This window comes from Aulonocara sp. 'chitande type north' Nkhata Bay, linkage group LG17 (assembly GCF_057382095.1).
Source record: "Aulonocara sp. 'chitande type north' Nkhata Bay isolate Kocher_YH1m ecotype deep benthic linkage group LG17, A_spYH_male_GT1.1, whole genome shotgun sequence".
NCBI classification, from domain to species: Eukaryota; Metazoa; Chordata; class Actinopteri; order Cichliformes; family Cichlidae; genus Aulonocara; species Aulonocara sp. 'chitande type north' Nkhata Bay.
In genome coordinates this window covers 22,253,664-22,268,714 of record NC_141360.1, presented here as the reverse complement: position 1 = coordinate 22,268,714, position 15,051 = coordinate 22,253,664, and the positions used below count along the sequence as shown (strand labels likewise).

The 15,051-nt window shown below is 39.3% G+C and overlaps 1 protein-coding gene across 6 annotated transcripts in view; it reads left to right on the top strand.

The window, feature by feature from the left end:
* The first annotated feature begins 7,397 nt into the window (after positions 1 to 7,397).
* Positions 7,398 to 15,051, top strand: part of abcc9 (ATP-binding cassette, sub-family C (CFTR/MRP), member 9) — an 85,177-nt gene continuing 77,523 nt past the window's right edge. For 3 of the 6 annotated variants that reach the window (XM_086269697.1, XM_086269699.1, XM_086269698.1), the window contains exons 1-2: positions 9,847 to 10,085; positions 13,366 to 13,545. In XM_086269697.1, the coding sequence (XP_086125823.1) occupies positions 13,383 to 13,545 (163 nt within the window). In that variant the 5' untranslated portion in view covers positions 9,847 to 10,085; positions 13,366 to 13,382. Of the gene's footprint in view, positions 7,554 to 9,830; positions 10,086 to 13,365; positions 13,546 to 15,051 lie in introns of those variants that run through there. The other 3 variants (XR_015125797.1, XR_015125798.1, XR_015125799.1) reach the window with 3 other exon arrangements.

Genomic DNA, 15,051 nt, shown 5'->3' with positions numbered 1-15,051 from the left:
CACATTTTATGGGAAGAAGAAAAGTAAGTGCATAAAACTTCTTATTGAGCAATTTTTAGCTATAAATGTTGTTAACATATTTTAAAGTCTCTTAATAACACATTAAAACATAGTATGCTTAATTCTAACTTCATTTTAGTATAGTATTGAAGTGTTTAAAAATGTCCTCCGTAGTGGACATTTGTAGTCATTTCCTCCATTTTGTTCTCTTTTTTTAAATGACCAGAAAAGGAGTCCTTTTTAGAAGAAAAAAGAAATTTATTGCAGTTTGATGAGGGAAACTCAGATCTTGAGTTGTCTGATGAAGAAGATCATAGGGAATAAGCCCTTGAAGAAGAAAGAAGGAGGAGCATCAGAGATGGTACTCAGACCTGAACTTGCTGTCATTAAGTGGTTGGACAACAAGCCAGTTGTCATGGCATCCTCTGCCAATGGCAATCAACCTCAGGACAGACGCACAAGATGGTCTAAGAAAAACAAAAGGTTTGTCCATGTGCCAAGTCCACTGAGTACACTACCAATATAGGTGACGTGGACCTTGCTGCCGAATGTTGAGTTTCTACAGGATGGTCTCTCGCACTCATAAATCGACAGTATGTGCAGTTCTCTACTTTTTGATCTGGCAATCACCAACTCGTGGCTTCAGTATAGCAGTGACTTGCAGTTTTGGGGGAAGAAACCAAACCACTACAGTTCCTTGAGTTCAAACTTCTCCTTGGTGAAGAGTTGAAGCAAATATTTGCCATCAAAGTTTATTTTTACATGTTTGGCCTTCCAATGTCCTCTGCAGTGGACATGTGATATCTAAAAAATGTAAACTTTTTTTTCCCAAAAAATTATTTCAGTTTTCTAATTACCTTACAAACATTGGGGGATTAAATTTTTTTTTGATTGGACAACATTTTTTTTCCTGGTAGTCTGGAGGCTATAGTATTTCATATTTATGTTTTAGTTTCTGTCTTTTATGTGAGGCACTTTGGTATACCGTTGGTTTTTAAATGTGCTCTATAAATAAAGTGTATTGTATTGAATTGTATTGTATTGTATTGTATTAAAAAATAAATGTAATTTAATTCAAATAAATAATGATGAAAAAATAACTTCCTGATGTTCTTTCTCAGTTCTGAGTGAAAAGCTTCAAAGGTTGAAGGCATTTTTAATGTCAGTAAATATTAAACAAAGTAAATATTAAACTGGTTACATAAATGAAGCAGCCCTGACAGCGCTGACACAGTAGGTAAGGGAAGGTAAGGTGAAGGTCTCCAGTCATATAGACACACCTGTACCCGCATTAGAAAAGGAGAAACGTAAAGATTTTGATGCAAATCAGTTGTGACAACCCAAATTAGTTTTGACTGAAGCATAAAGTAAGTAGATGAGTAAATTGAGAGTTTTACTTTCAGTGCATTTCTGATGTTTCTGGCAGTTTGGATCATCAGGATTTTTCAGCAGCAAAGAAGCTGTCAAACACTTCTCTCTCTTTTTGTCCTGTCTCATCAAGCCTCTGTCTCTGTCTCATCTGTTTGTCGTAATGATTAAAAAATAAAAGAACTAATTTCCTTTAATCTGCAGGAATAACGTTGTGCTCAGATTGGCGTCCTTTCATTAGAGACTTTTAACGGCTGGCTGCTGTCGAATAACAGGCTTCACCAAGCAGAACGATCCAATGCAAAAGTTTTGAATGTGCAATCAGCGTTTCCTGGTGACTGCTATCTCTGCTGTCTTTCAGATAACCTTCAAGTGTCAGAGAAAATAATGCGCTGTCATCTTCTGGCTGGTGGCTTCAGTTTGAAGTTTGATTAATTGCTTTGTTGCTGCAGCAGCCATCAGCAACAGTCAGCAAGTTCCCAAAAGGTGGCAGCACAGACTAATACCCCATCTCTGTGTATATATGTGTGTATTAATGGCATGCTGAGGACTTGACTACTCGATCACGGGAACAAAAAAGAAGATTTAGGTGTAGGTTACGAAGAATAATACTTGTGTAATAATAAAGTGATCACATATTTGGAAAAGAGAAAATTTTTCAAGAACAAAGATATTTATTTGGACGCTTAGACTGTTTTGCAGAGTAAGATTACATTTGTTTTTAAGAAACTGGACGTTTTCAGTGGATTTCGTCTGCTAAATGTGTTGTTTTTATAAAAGTGTCCTCACACTGCACCGAGTGTATATTAAAATTAATAATTTGTCAGTTAAGTCTTTCTGTAAAGGCTCAAACTGAGTATTAGGTCCTTTAAAACAGGATGTGACATGAGAGGACTGGATGTGATTGAAAAACACTTTGGACTGGACTATACTCAAAGATCAGCGTGGATGTGTAAGCTAGGTTTCATTTAGTCTGACTAGTGAGGATAGGGCAAGTGAAGTCAGATAAGGAAAAGATAATCTGGATAATGTTGAGCTCACTTCATATTACAGATACAAAGACCCATATCTTACATGTTGGGGTGGCTGTGGCTCTGGAGGTAAAGTAGATCATCTACCAATCAGAAGATCAGCAGATTGATCCCTGCCTATTCCAGTCTGCATGTGAAGCAGTTTGTGATCTTTATGTGTAAAAAATGCTATATAAATACATTTTACTTACTGATTTAATTGAGTTCAATTGAACTGAATTGAACAATGTGCAAAAGAACTGAAATCAAATTATAACCTGTAAGATGAATTGACAAACAGAATGAGGATCCAAATACACACCTGTGGGAAGCAGGTGGAATTTCAGAGAAGATTTAAGAGAACTGAGTCAAACATGTGAGGAGACAATCAGAAGCCGGTGAAAATTATTAGGAGAGAGCAGGTGATCGTGCAGGAGTGAGGAAAAAATAATGCATAGAAGATGTGAGAAGCATGCAGAACATCAGCAGCTGGAATCTCACATAACCATAAAAAGCTCAAAACTGAACAGCTAAACAGCTGTCAGCTAACAAAGACTGATGTTCCTGATGTTAGAGTCAGGGTCACAAGGCTTAATGTCAGGGGTTAAATACTTAATTATGACAAAAAGCGTCCTTATAAAGGATGCTGGTATAAATCTGTGTGTGTGTCCCGCAGAGGGGATCAGTCCCCGTTTCCTGCTCTGGAGCATCTTGTTGGTCAAACACTTCCCTCAAGAAAGAGTTTTCTCACGCTGTAAACCACACACACACACACACACACACACACACACACACACACACACACACACACACACACACACAGTTAAAATAAATACACACATTTGAATCTCAGTTGTGCTTTAATCCCCATCCTCTCTCCATCATCTGCCTTTCTGGGGTGTCACTGTGGGTCACAAGTGCTACTTCCTCTTTTGGTGACACAAGGGTCAGAGGTCAAAGTTGAACATCTGTTTGGGTTTTTTTCTTCTAATGGTTTGTGAGTATGTGAGAACAGAGGAAGAGGGGGTGAGTGGGAGTGAAACCATGGGGGAGTTTAAAAAATAAGTCATGGAGTTATGGCATTTTGTGTGTGTGTGTTTGTGTGTTAACCGTTGTGTGCGTACATGCACACACAAAGCAGAGCCCTTACATCTGTTCTGGGGACTCAAACTCAAATGAAAAAGGAAAATCATAAAAATTTCACTGTGATGACTTTGATTTAGGATTACGAATATTAAAGTACTTGATATGGGAATGCTTGGTACTGAAGTGATGTAAATGTGAGTGTGTGTGTGTGTGTGTGTTTACAGGGCACAGGTCAAATCAATCCCCTGGTCACTTTCTTGGGAAACACTGGTGGATGAGAATCTCCTCACACGTCGCCTAGCCATGCAGTAAGGACACTCTCAGACCCACTGATAGCTCACGGTGTCCCTGTTGACAAATCCTCCCACACACACGTCTGGTTTGGCTGCTGCCCCCAGGCTGTGGCCTCTCAGCTGGGACACAAAAGCAAATGGAGTCCCAGGCTCCGTGTTGAGGATCTGTAACCTTTGTAAGAACATATCCCAGCACTACAGGGGTCTCCAGACCACTCTCCCCAGCCCTGGAGGTTGGGTCCTCTCATGGGTGGAAAAGTCTGAGTAATTACTTTGCTTGTGCTTCAATATGTTATTCTTCCTAAGGGAATAGAAAGAGAAGATCCCTTCTTCCTATCTTCTTTGATAAAAACACTAAATGCATTTTTCTGTTTTTATCTCGAGGCGTAGACTGAATGAAGGCAATAGATACAAAACATTATATGTTTTTGATTTATAGACTGACTGTGTTTTGAGCGGGAAGTCTGTAAGTAACGCTCCCCAGTGCTTCTTTCTACTTCTTCCTGTGGTTATCCTGAGGCTTTCCCAGGCCAGATGAAACATTATTAAATGTCCTCAGTATGTTTCAAATCTAATTAATGCTCTAGAAATCCTCTAATAATGGAACGTCTCCATAATGTATCAATTTTAGCTGCTGCTTTGCAGAGCTTCTTATGCATATTAAAGTTCCTCATGTTTTATTCTTTTGTAATCTTATTCCTTTAGTCACTATCCAAAGCTGTGACTCTATTATAGATCCTTGTTATGCTAAACTGGAACATATGTTCCAGAATCAACATCATACTGAATTAAATAAGACTTGACAGTATTGATTGAAGCACGGTGGCACGGTGGTTAGCACTGTTGCCGCACAGCAAGAAGATCCTGAGTTCAATTCCACCATCAGGCCGGGGTCTTTCTGTGTGGAGTTTGCATGTTCTCCCCGTGTTTGCGTGGGTTCCCTCCGGGTACTTCGGCTTCCTCCCACCGTCCAAAAACATGCAGTTAGTGGGGATAGGTTAATTGGAAAATCCAAATTGCCATTAGGTGTGAATATGTGAGTGCGAATGGTTGTCTGTCCCTGTGTGTTGGCCCTGCGACAGACTGGCGACCTGTCCAGGGTGTACCCCGCCTCTCGCCCTATGACAGCTGGGATAGGCTCCAGCGCCCCCCGCGACCCTGAAAAGGATAAGCGGAAGCGAATGGATGGATGGATGGAGTATTGATTGATTAAAACAAAAAATCATCAGAAAGGGAGAAGCAGGGGTTTTCCCCCCACTACTTCTATTCAACTGTGCTTATTTGTACAGCCAGAGCATGTGGAATGCGGTTTTGAACTTGCGGATGGGCACATCATGCAGAGGACAGATACATGAGAAGACCTTCTTCGTTTCCTTGTTGACTGCTTTCTTGAGGTCATTGACTGACCATTGACTGATCATCTTGTAGATTTAGTGGACCTGCTGCACTAGGCGCAGGTTGTTTTTCTGAGCTCGTTGGTGTGCTTCTTTGAGAAACCCACCCAGAAAAGGCACAGAAGGTAGCCATTGGTTGGCTTCATATTCAGCAGTAATGACCTGCTACTTCTTGACCATGGAACAGCATCCTTGCACGGGTCAGGCCCATGCTGTGGAGGTTGGTAAGGCTGTTCATGTCTTGAACATCCCCAGCAACAAGCTGGAACACCTGATCGATCAGTGAGCCTCACCTTGAACACCTCCCCCTTCACACCATCTGAGACGATTCTGGATCTCTGAGTCCTGCTGACTGGGGTCTTGCAGAGATTCTGGATGCTGAACATGAGTGGTGCCTTGACACCAGTCCGTCTTGGAGAAGGCGTCCACAGTCTTGGATGGATACTGTCCACTAACTAAACTTGCTGACTTGAACCATAAAACCGAGGACTCAAAATACAGAGTCCAGTCAATTATCATCAGTTGTTATTAATCTCTGACTCTCTTCCAGAGTTTGTCTTTAGGGGTGACCAAATTCATAGGCTGTATCCTTCTGAGGACCCGGCCTTCGTGGTCTACGTGGCCCTGGTCTTCAGAAGGCTGGGTAGGCCGGAAATGAGCAGCTGTGAAATTGGACGTCTAGCCTTCAGTTTTACATCACCAGCTGTCTTAGTGGAGTTTAATAAACTCGGCCTTTCTATCTAAAATATAACAGGACACTGGCGTAAATTCTCAATCATCTCACACTTCTGTTTAATTAGTTTGACATTTATTGAGCTATGTGAAACTATATACTATACTATTACTTTAATCTCAGCCAAACCGATTTACTCACAAATAAAACACTGAAAAAAGCCAAACAATAACATTTTTAAATTATCTAAGTGACTTATATATCATATTTAACCTGAGTAGAGAAAGACTACGGGGGTTGAAAACGATGTGCTGGGAGTTCGCTGTTATCGCCCCGGCTAGCTATCGAGTTGTTGGGTAACAGACATCTCCAAAAATGTCGGAGCACTTTTGCAAATGTGTGATATCTTGAAAAACCGAGCAGATATTTGAAGTTTACACACCTGAAAATATCACAAAAGTTTATTTTGTGACCCAGAAAGAGTAATAAGAGTAATATTAAAACTAAGTAGCGGCCGCCATTGTTGGAAACTGGAATTGGCTGGGCCTTACTGTGAATTCTGGGATATGGTGGGCCACCAAGGATACACCCGACGCATCCTTCAAATTTGGGGAAAAGGAGGACACATTTGTTGGCTGCATTCGGAGGAGTCTACATCACACATCGATTACATCATGTAATCTGCCTACACATGCGGCCTCGGGAGGATGCAGCCTATGAATTTCGACACCCCCGTTTTGTCCTCCCTCTGGTTCTGCAGGAGATTTCTTCCTGTTATAGGGGAGTTTTTCCTTCCCACTGTCACCAAATGCTTGCTCTTGGGCCGGGAGTTATCTGATTGTTGGGGGTTTCTTTGTTTTATTGTAGGGTCATTACTTTATAATATAAAACACCTTAAGGTGACTGTTGATGTGGTTTGGCACTTTAAAAATTAATGTGAATTGAATTAAGTTAAGTCAGCGATCCTTGATCTGTACAGCTGAATTATCAGTTTTTACATAGTTAAATTGATACTTTTGGAGCAGTAATCTAGACTGTCAGGACTTGTCAAGAAAAAAGAAATTTGGAAGGCCTCCAAATTTGGAGGTGTTCCTTTTCTACAAATTACCTTCATAACTGTTTTTTTTTTAACTTTATAAAAATATAAAGCACTGAGCACGAGTCTTCCGTTAGGTGAGAGGTACAATCAGATTGGAAAGCTCCCTCCCGCTGCACTGTGCCGAAAATAGCGCTTACACTTTTCAAAATAAAATTAATGGGAAAAAAAAATTTGAAAACTCTACCAACATTGAGACACTGTTATGGCTCTTATATTACCAACCACACATAAGTTAAAATAGTCTTCTCTCATATTAACCTGGGGGGGAAATTCCTTTATTTCATTTGAAACATACTCCTAATTTGCCAGTTTACAAACAGCATCTCTGAAAAAGGCCGATTTAATCCTGATTTGGCTTTAGTTTGACCTAAATTTATCCTTCTATCATGTCCATGAACTATTCCGGAAAAAAAAGAAAAAAAAGACAACCATCATATCTGAGAGTGCGTGCGTATCATTTGTGCCGCACGAGCGCCATAACGGCTTCTGAGCGGACACGATAGTGGTCGTAATATATAGGCATTTCCTGTCACCGTGCCTTCAGTATAAACCGCAACCATAAGACACCTCGAACAGGGATAAAGACTGCGGAAGAGACGCCGTGACCCGTAAACCTGCGTCAAAGGTCGGGTAAGTGCTGGGGTGAGCTCTCCTTCTTTATCCTTCTGTCATTCGCAACCAGGCGACAGCATCCTCAGTGTGCCGTAACACGACGTCTTAACTGAGGACGTTAAGAGATGGTGCTCTGTTGACGTGAGAGAGCCAGACTTCATTGAGCATTCCTCCAGTTTGAGTCGATTTGGCTCTTACTGCTGGCGCGTAGCTTCAAAATAAACAGTGTAAAATATCGGAGTCTTTGAGATGCGAGTCTTCATTTCGGCACCGTGTAATGCACCGTGCACACACAATTCAGAAGAAAAAAAGCGTTTTGCTGCTGGTCGTGGAAGGAGGCTGGGTCGATCACAAGCGGTACAGTTTAAAAAGTTTAAGGATTTATAAATTTACATCTTCTTATTATTTCAGTTATTCTTGCCGAATATTAGATTGGATCACATTGGTTTAGAAAAATCACACATCTTTATAATATGTCTGTTTTTACTGGTCCGCGTGTTGAAAGTCTTCCAACTGTTTGATTTCTGAATGGAGGTTTGTTGATATTAATGCGTGGCAGGACTGAATCACAATGAAGGACGCTGAATAACACGTGAAAATAAACCCGATTGGTCTTCCCTCCATCCATCCATCATATTTTTTTTATGCATGCAAGAATTGAACCTCGTCCTTCTGAGTGCAGCAGCTTGCATGAATGAAAGACAATACAGTCGATAATGTGCTCTCTTCAGTGCGCCCGCTGACCGCATCAAAGGTCCCGGTTTCTGTTTTAATGCTAGCAGTTTCACGTGTGTACCCTGCAGGCTCTAGGATTCACTCAGGTTTTAGGGATGATCTCCCATATCAAGCTGCTGTGTGTGCAACCACACGAAATCAGATTAAAGAGTTTAAAGTGTCCATCATTATAAATGTGCACATGCCAAAACATCAGAGCAGGTTGAGGTCCCTTAAGGATAGTGTCATATTTCACCTTGTTAATTAAAATAGCATTATATTTACTCTATTTATAAATATAATATCAAATAATTCTAGTTAAATAAAATATTAATATAATGACTTTACGCATCTGTGTGATTTACCTAAAAATGTTTGATTTTCCAACAGAGGTTAATATATTCATACAATCATACAGACAGATTGTTTGTGCTGTAGAGGTTTAAATAAAAGTACTACACATGATAAAAGTAGATATGCCAGATTAAGCGATATTTCTTTAACTGCATGTTTATAAATCCACTTTGCTCTTGACATGTCAGCAGGCTGTTGAGGAAGCCTATAATAAACCTCCTTCTCACCCTTAAACTGGTACAAGTTTGGAAATCTGATAGGAGGTGACTTTGTATCAAGCTGTCTGAATATACAGAGTTTTACTGATTTTTATGAGATTTGAACCTTCAAAATAAAACTCCTTTTTTTCTTTTAAACTATAGGGATTTTCAGTTTATAGAAACTGCTGAGCATACGACACAGGCTGAAGGGCAAAAAAGGAGACAAATGTAATGTGGGATCAAGAATATGAGTAGTGAAAATGAACACAAACAATTTAAAATAATGAGTGAAAATGATACAAGGACATTTTGGTGTAACGTGTAACAGATTAGGTGAATGCATTTAGCATGCGTACACATGATGACATTATACATGTGCAGAGAACGAACGAGATGTCTGTATTCAAAGCATATATAGTATTTAAATATTTAACTGCCTCAATATGCTGGTTTTAGTATTACTTCATGTTATTCCTGCATTGTACAAGGTGTTTTAAAAAATGGGGTGTAAAGTGTTGAATCTACATTGTTGACTTTAAGATTTTGTGTCACATGTGCTGTGCTTAAAAAACAAACAAACTAAACAGTAAATATCGTAAATTCTGCAGTTGTTCTTTTTGTGTACTAGTACAGTTCTAGTCAACATGAACTCGTATTTTAAATTGAACTAAGTTGCCAAAAAGATGAACTATAAACTAAGGTATAGATAAATGTAATTATAGATATTATAAATGTTGATCTTCGTATTATATTTTTCAAAACCACTAAATTATTATATGGACTGGTTCTTACATAGTTCTTGTTTATTCTATCTAAAGAAACTGCTTTCTTACTCCAATTAGTAGAAACCTGTTCTGCATCAGGAGCCACATTATGGAAATTTGCAATGAGAGACAATTAGCATTTTTCTATATTTAACTGTGGATTGTGAGTAATTCAGTGTAAGCACATCAACAGTACTCACTTTATTTGCAAATACAAAGGTTTTATTTTGAAAGACTTGGATGGAAGCGCTTCTTCATACATGATGTAAGCTGACACCATCCACACAGACAGGCAGCAGTGAGTGGAGCAGCTGAATCTCTTGCGGAGCTAAAAATAATCAACTTTTTCCCTCTCCAACTCTCACCGTATTTTGTTTCTGTTCCTCTCCCTCCTTTCTTCCTTTCTTTTTTCTTTCCTTTGTCTGTTTTCCTTGTTTTTGTTTTTATTTGCTTTTTTTTTTTTAATTCAAGCATTCTGAATGAGACGGTGTTGATAAGGCTTATTACTTTACTCTGAGGTAAGACACTTGGTTTTATTACTACCATTGTAGTTTTCTTATTAAGTTGCTTCAATTTAAACAACTCTAAATTAGGTTCCTGAATTATCCACATGTAGTTTAAGTACTGGGCTGTATAGTGTAATGCAGGTGTTCAAGGTTAACTTACTTGTACTTCCAGGTGAAATGATGCACGTACATTAATTACATCCTTCTGTGATGGTAGTAAAAGGGAAAGTAATACGGTAATAAATAAATAAGTAAAGAAGTTAACAGTAGGCAGAAATTTGAGGTGAAACTGCTTGAAACGATACACTTCTTCTCCTGTAAGTCACACAGTGATAATTTCTCAGCAATAAGGCAACAGAATGCTGTGTAGTGGCTGCATATAAAAGTTGAACGTATACCGCCATGTAGTGATTCAGTAACTAGCCTTTGCATATTTAGTAGGGGTGCAACGATACACAAAATTCACGGTTCGGTTTGGTTCGATATTTTTTTGATACAAAAAAAAATGTTCATGCCTTTTTAATTTATCATTTATTAAAATTATAAATATATATTTTAACTCAAAAGTACAGTTTTTTAAATTTAATGTTGCTGAAACAACACAGTAAAAAAATTTAATCTATCTAATCGAGAAATCACTCATCTTTGGAAAAGAGAGTTTATTACAGAGAAATGGCTCTTTCCAAAATAAAAGCTATACTATACGCTTCTTCTGGGCTATATTCTCAGCAGCATATTAAACATATCAGGTCCCCATAAGAAGAATCATGTGCTAACGGCTGTCTAAATGACTCGGGTAAAGTTTGTAGCATGCGTGCTTGTTGTTTTTGTCTGCTTCCACTTGTCTTTGCACTAGGATGATGTCGGCGTAAATGTGCAGTCATATTCGTTGCGTTCCCACTAGTGCTGTCAGCGTTAATCTTGTTAAAATGACATTAACGCCATAACGCGGCAAATCTCCGTTAACAAGTTACCGCGGATCGCCCCGTGCTTGGGGCTGGATGGCGTCAACACGTTAACAAGCTAACTGCGCTAAAGTACTAGTTCCCACAAATTGAGCATTGCGTGGCATATCTGACATACTGTTTTACTTTTGTCCATGACACGCTTACCATCAGGGTCATACGTCACATGAAAACCAAGATAGTTCCAAACGCCAGATCTGAATGAGGGTGGGGGAGGTTCAATTTTGGGTAGCGTTGAGGTAGTTGCCATGTTGCAACGAGCTTCAAGAGCAGGGCTTAGCTTCTGTCTTGCTAGCTTGCACTGCGCTCAGTGGATCTGCACTCGACAGTGCAGCCTAGGCAGAGTAGTCGAACGCAGATCCACTGAGCGCTCAACACAGACAGCATCGTCAGAAGAAAAGTTGATAAAATAAATAAAAAATGTTGTATTGTTCGATACATATGCGTACCGAACCGAAGCACTGTATCGAACGGCTCAATATCGATACGAGTATCGTTGCACCTCTAATATTTAGGCCTCAACATTAGCATTTTGCCAGGTGTCATGCTAGTTTTCTGAAGTCAGAAGTGATAATGAAGTAGAATAAGTGATTGGAAGTGCACACAGAGGGGCACTAGCTACTGGCATGCTTGGGTATCAAGGTGCATCCAACTCTACAGGTGCAAAACCCAGAGCACATAACTGCTAATTCATGCTAAGTAAAAGATTTGAATAAAATATTTGTTTTTCACTCACAAAAACTTAAGCACAAAATTCTTGGATGAGTTGTACCTGACAGCAAGCCATAATTACTGTTCAGTTAGTCCCATTAAAAACTGCTTCAGCAGCACAATCACAATATCCAAGTTACTGAGTAGAATTAGCGGACAAGGTCTAGCAGAGAGCTAGAAAGGGGTCACACCCCTATATTGCAGCATTTTTCTTTTTGCAAGTGTTTTCTGAAGTTGCAGTCCGTTTGGCCTCTCCGGGCCACCGTAGTTTTCTGTTGTAGTTTGATCATTCAACATGGGAGCATTTGGGTGTTGACTCACTTTTAGAGGCAGCCTCAAGTGGTCACTAGAGGAACTGCAGTTTTTGGCATTGGCTTTATTATCAGCCCTGGGCACTGCTGCCATTTCTACATAAGATAGAGATATGCTCTTTAATAAAAAAAACAAAAAACTGTTTACTTTAATATCTGGTGAGTATTTGGATTTATTACCAAGTATAAATATTAGCTATTAGCTTAGCATACTGCATACTGTCATCTGTTGGGAGGTGTTTAATAATCTACTGATATTTTTCACATTTTTCCTCCTTGTGTTTGAGGCATATCATATCTGATTTTGTTACAGAACTAATTTTAAAAAAGGGAAAAAAGACATGTTTAGTTAGAGTCAACGCTAAAACAACACACTTCACATAAAGCCAAACCTTTGTAAATAAAGTTGAAATTTGGGGAGTTGTTGTTTCAAGTTAAACAGCTGCCCCTGCTGTTACACCCTCTACAAGAAGCCTTGTGTAGATGAATTAGTGAAATTGTGCTTCAAAATCAGTTTTAGTAATAAAGAATTATTTATGTTGTTGTGATAAGTATAAGGACGTTAAAGAGATGGGGCAGACATCGGCATCTGGTCTGAAGGAAAAACCCTAAAACCTGGAAGACTTGGCTGGATTCCCACAAAATGAAATAGCTGGCAAAGGACAGATGCAATGATACCATAAAATATAATAAAACAGCTGGTTAAATAGTTTCAGTAAAATGAACAGTAATACATTTTTTCCTAATGTGGCCCTAATACTCTGTCGTAGGCTGCAGACTTTTCTTTTTCTCTTTTGTTCTATTCTTGGATCTTTATGATGTCACGAGTAAAGTCGAGTGCATTTAAAAACATTCTGACGATGTTGAAGATGTGCTAGTGAGGTCACAATTTTAACCCTAACCCAATGTAAAGAAGGAGGGCATTCATGTCACAGATTTGAATCGCAGAGCCTGGGGTTATTGGCTCTGCGTATTAATCAATTACAGAAGTAACAACGGCATCATGAGATCTAGGATGAGGCTTTTCCAACTCTTAATATTCACTTAACATTAAGCCACCATAAGCCGGCCGGCACATAACTGGACGGTGTCCCTGAAATAGCTCTCATGCCTCTCAGAAGCCTGAGTGTAGCACCGAGAGTGTGTGTGCACTTTGTGTGTCAGGCCACAGAAATGTCTGAACTTCAAAGCTGCTGCTGCTGCAAGATTACATAAAATGATTATTTTTTATAAAAATTATCTCAGTTGTCTTTAGTTTAGTGTGGTTTGCGATGTGTTGGCTGATTTGGGGCCTTATTTTTCCAGACTGACTCAGGACTCATATGGAGCAGTTGGATGGCGGCAGGGCCTTGTCATTTTGTGGCAACAACAGCACTGCCTACAGTGTGAAAAATGGCGTGCTGAATAATCCGTGCTTCGTGGATGCTCTCAACCTGGTTCCTCATGTCTTCCTGCTCTTCATCACCTTCCCCATCCTCTTCATTGGTATGTAACACACTGCTGTATTTGTGACTCTTAGAAAAAAAAGTTTTTCTTCTTGGAAACTGCTTTTAATTTTTCATGTAATTAATTTATGATAAATGTCAAGTGGGAGCTTTTTTCAGATTTGTTATGGAATGATTCAGGTGTATTTTGAAGGACTAAATAAAGAAAATAAACATTTTCACAGGTAAATACTTATCTGCATTATGAACACAAAAGAGTTTTGGTATATCTGCAGCATAAAGTCACAGCTGTGGACCCTGTGTTATGTTTTAGTGTTCCCTGCTTATATCTCTGAAAGCGTCGCCTTCATTACCGGAGTTCACTACAGTTGTCAAGACTGAACTAATCCAGTGAGGATTACTGGATCTGAGTCAAATAGACTGTTTTGATCTTTCTTCTTATTGTGTCACATGCACTTCATTGTGTTTAATGGATATTGGTCTATACATATTCTAGGTGTCAGCTATTGTTTTTGGATATGCATTTTGAAGCCTCTGTATTAGTGTTTTGGCTCCTGCTGGATTTTGGACCCAGAGTTTTGGGTGAGAGTGCTATCATCTGAGGCTAGTAAGCTGTATTAGCAAGCTGCATTTATGTAAACTATGGGTGTGATGTGGAGCTATGTTGTCAGGAGCACTTTGCTCCTGGTAGAGTCTCCTAAGACAAATTGAATCAGGGTGAGATGTCAGACAAAAAGCTGACAAGCCCTTTGATGAAAAACAAAATTAAGACTCCAGTTTACCCTGCATAGGACAGGGTCAATGGGGCCCCACGCTGGTGCCAGAACAGAGGTAGGCTTTTTGCCTCTTGTATAACAGTTTTTTTTCCCAGTCATTGAGAGCGTTGCTTCCATGCACCTTTAGTCCAGACTTACCCAGCTTTCATGTTTTTTGTCACCCCTACAGGGGTGTTACTGGGAGGAACGGCCTACCCGATCTGACTGTTATTGAACCTCTGTACTAATGACATTTGGTTAGTTGATTTTTGTTAGCAAGTGATTAATTGCGTAATAGTCATCCTCATAATGGTGAATCAGGGACACTGATGTTATGTTTCAAACATTTTGAACTGCAAATGTACCAAATTTGATCCAACAGAAATGAAGGCCCTGTGGGGTAAAATAAAAAACTAATATTTACTATGTCATAGTATTAGATATTTTAAGAAACCATTACCTTTGGTATTTAACTAAAATTAATCAATTGTTACTTGTGAGATTGGAGCTGATTGGAGTTTAGTTCCACACTCAATAACATCTCTATCGCTCAGTGAACTCATCATTTCCCTGCAGTTATGGCGTTTAGCTGAGAAAGGTCGCGGGGTTTATCGGAGCTGACATTTTTTAAAGGCCAAAAGAGCATCTTTATTTAAAGTATGAAGCAATATGACAGCGTCTCAACTTGTTTCTCAACAGCATAGGAGAAAAAGATTTGCTTCAGGGCTGGATTTAAAGTTAGTGTTTTGGTAACATTTGTATTGACGCTTTCTTAGTTCAGAAATTCTGGC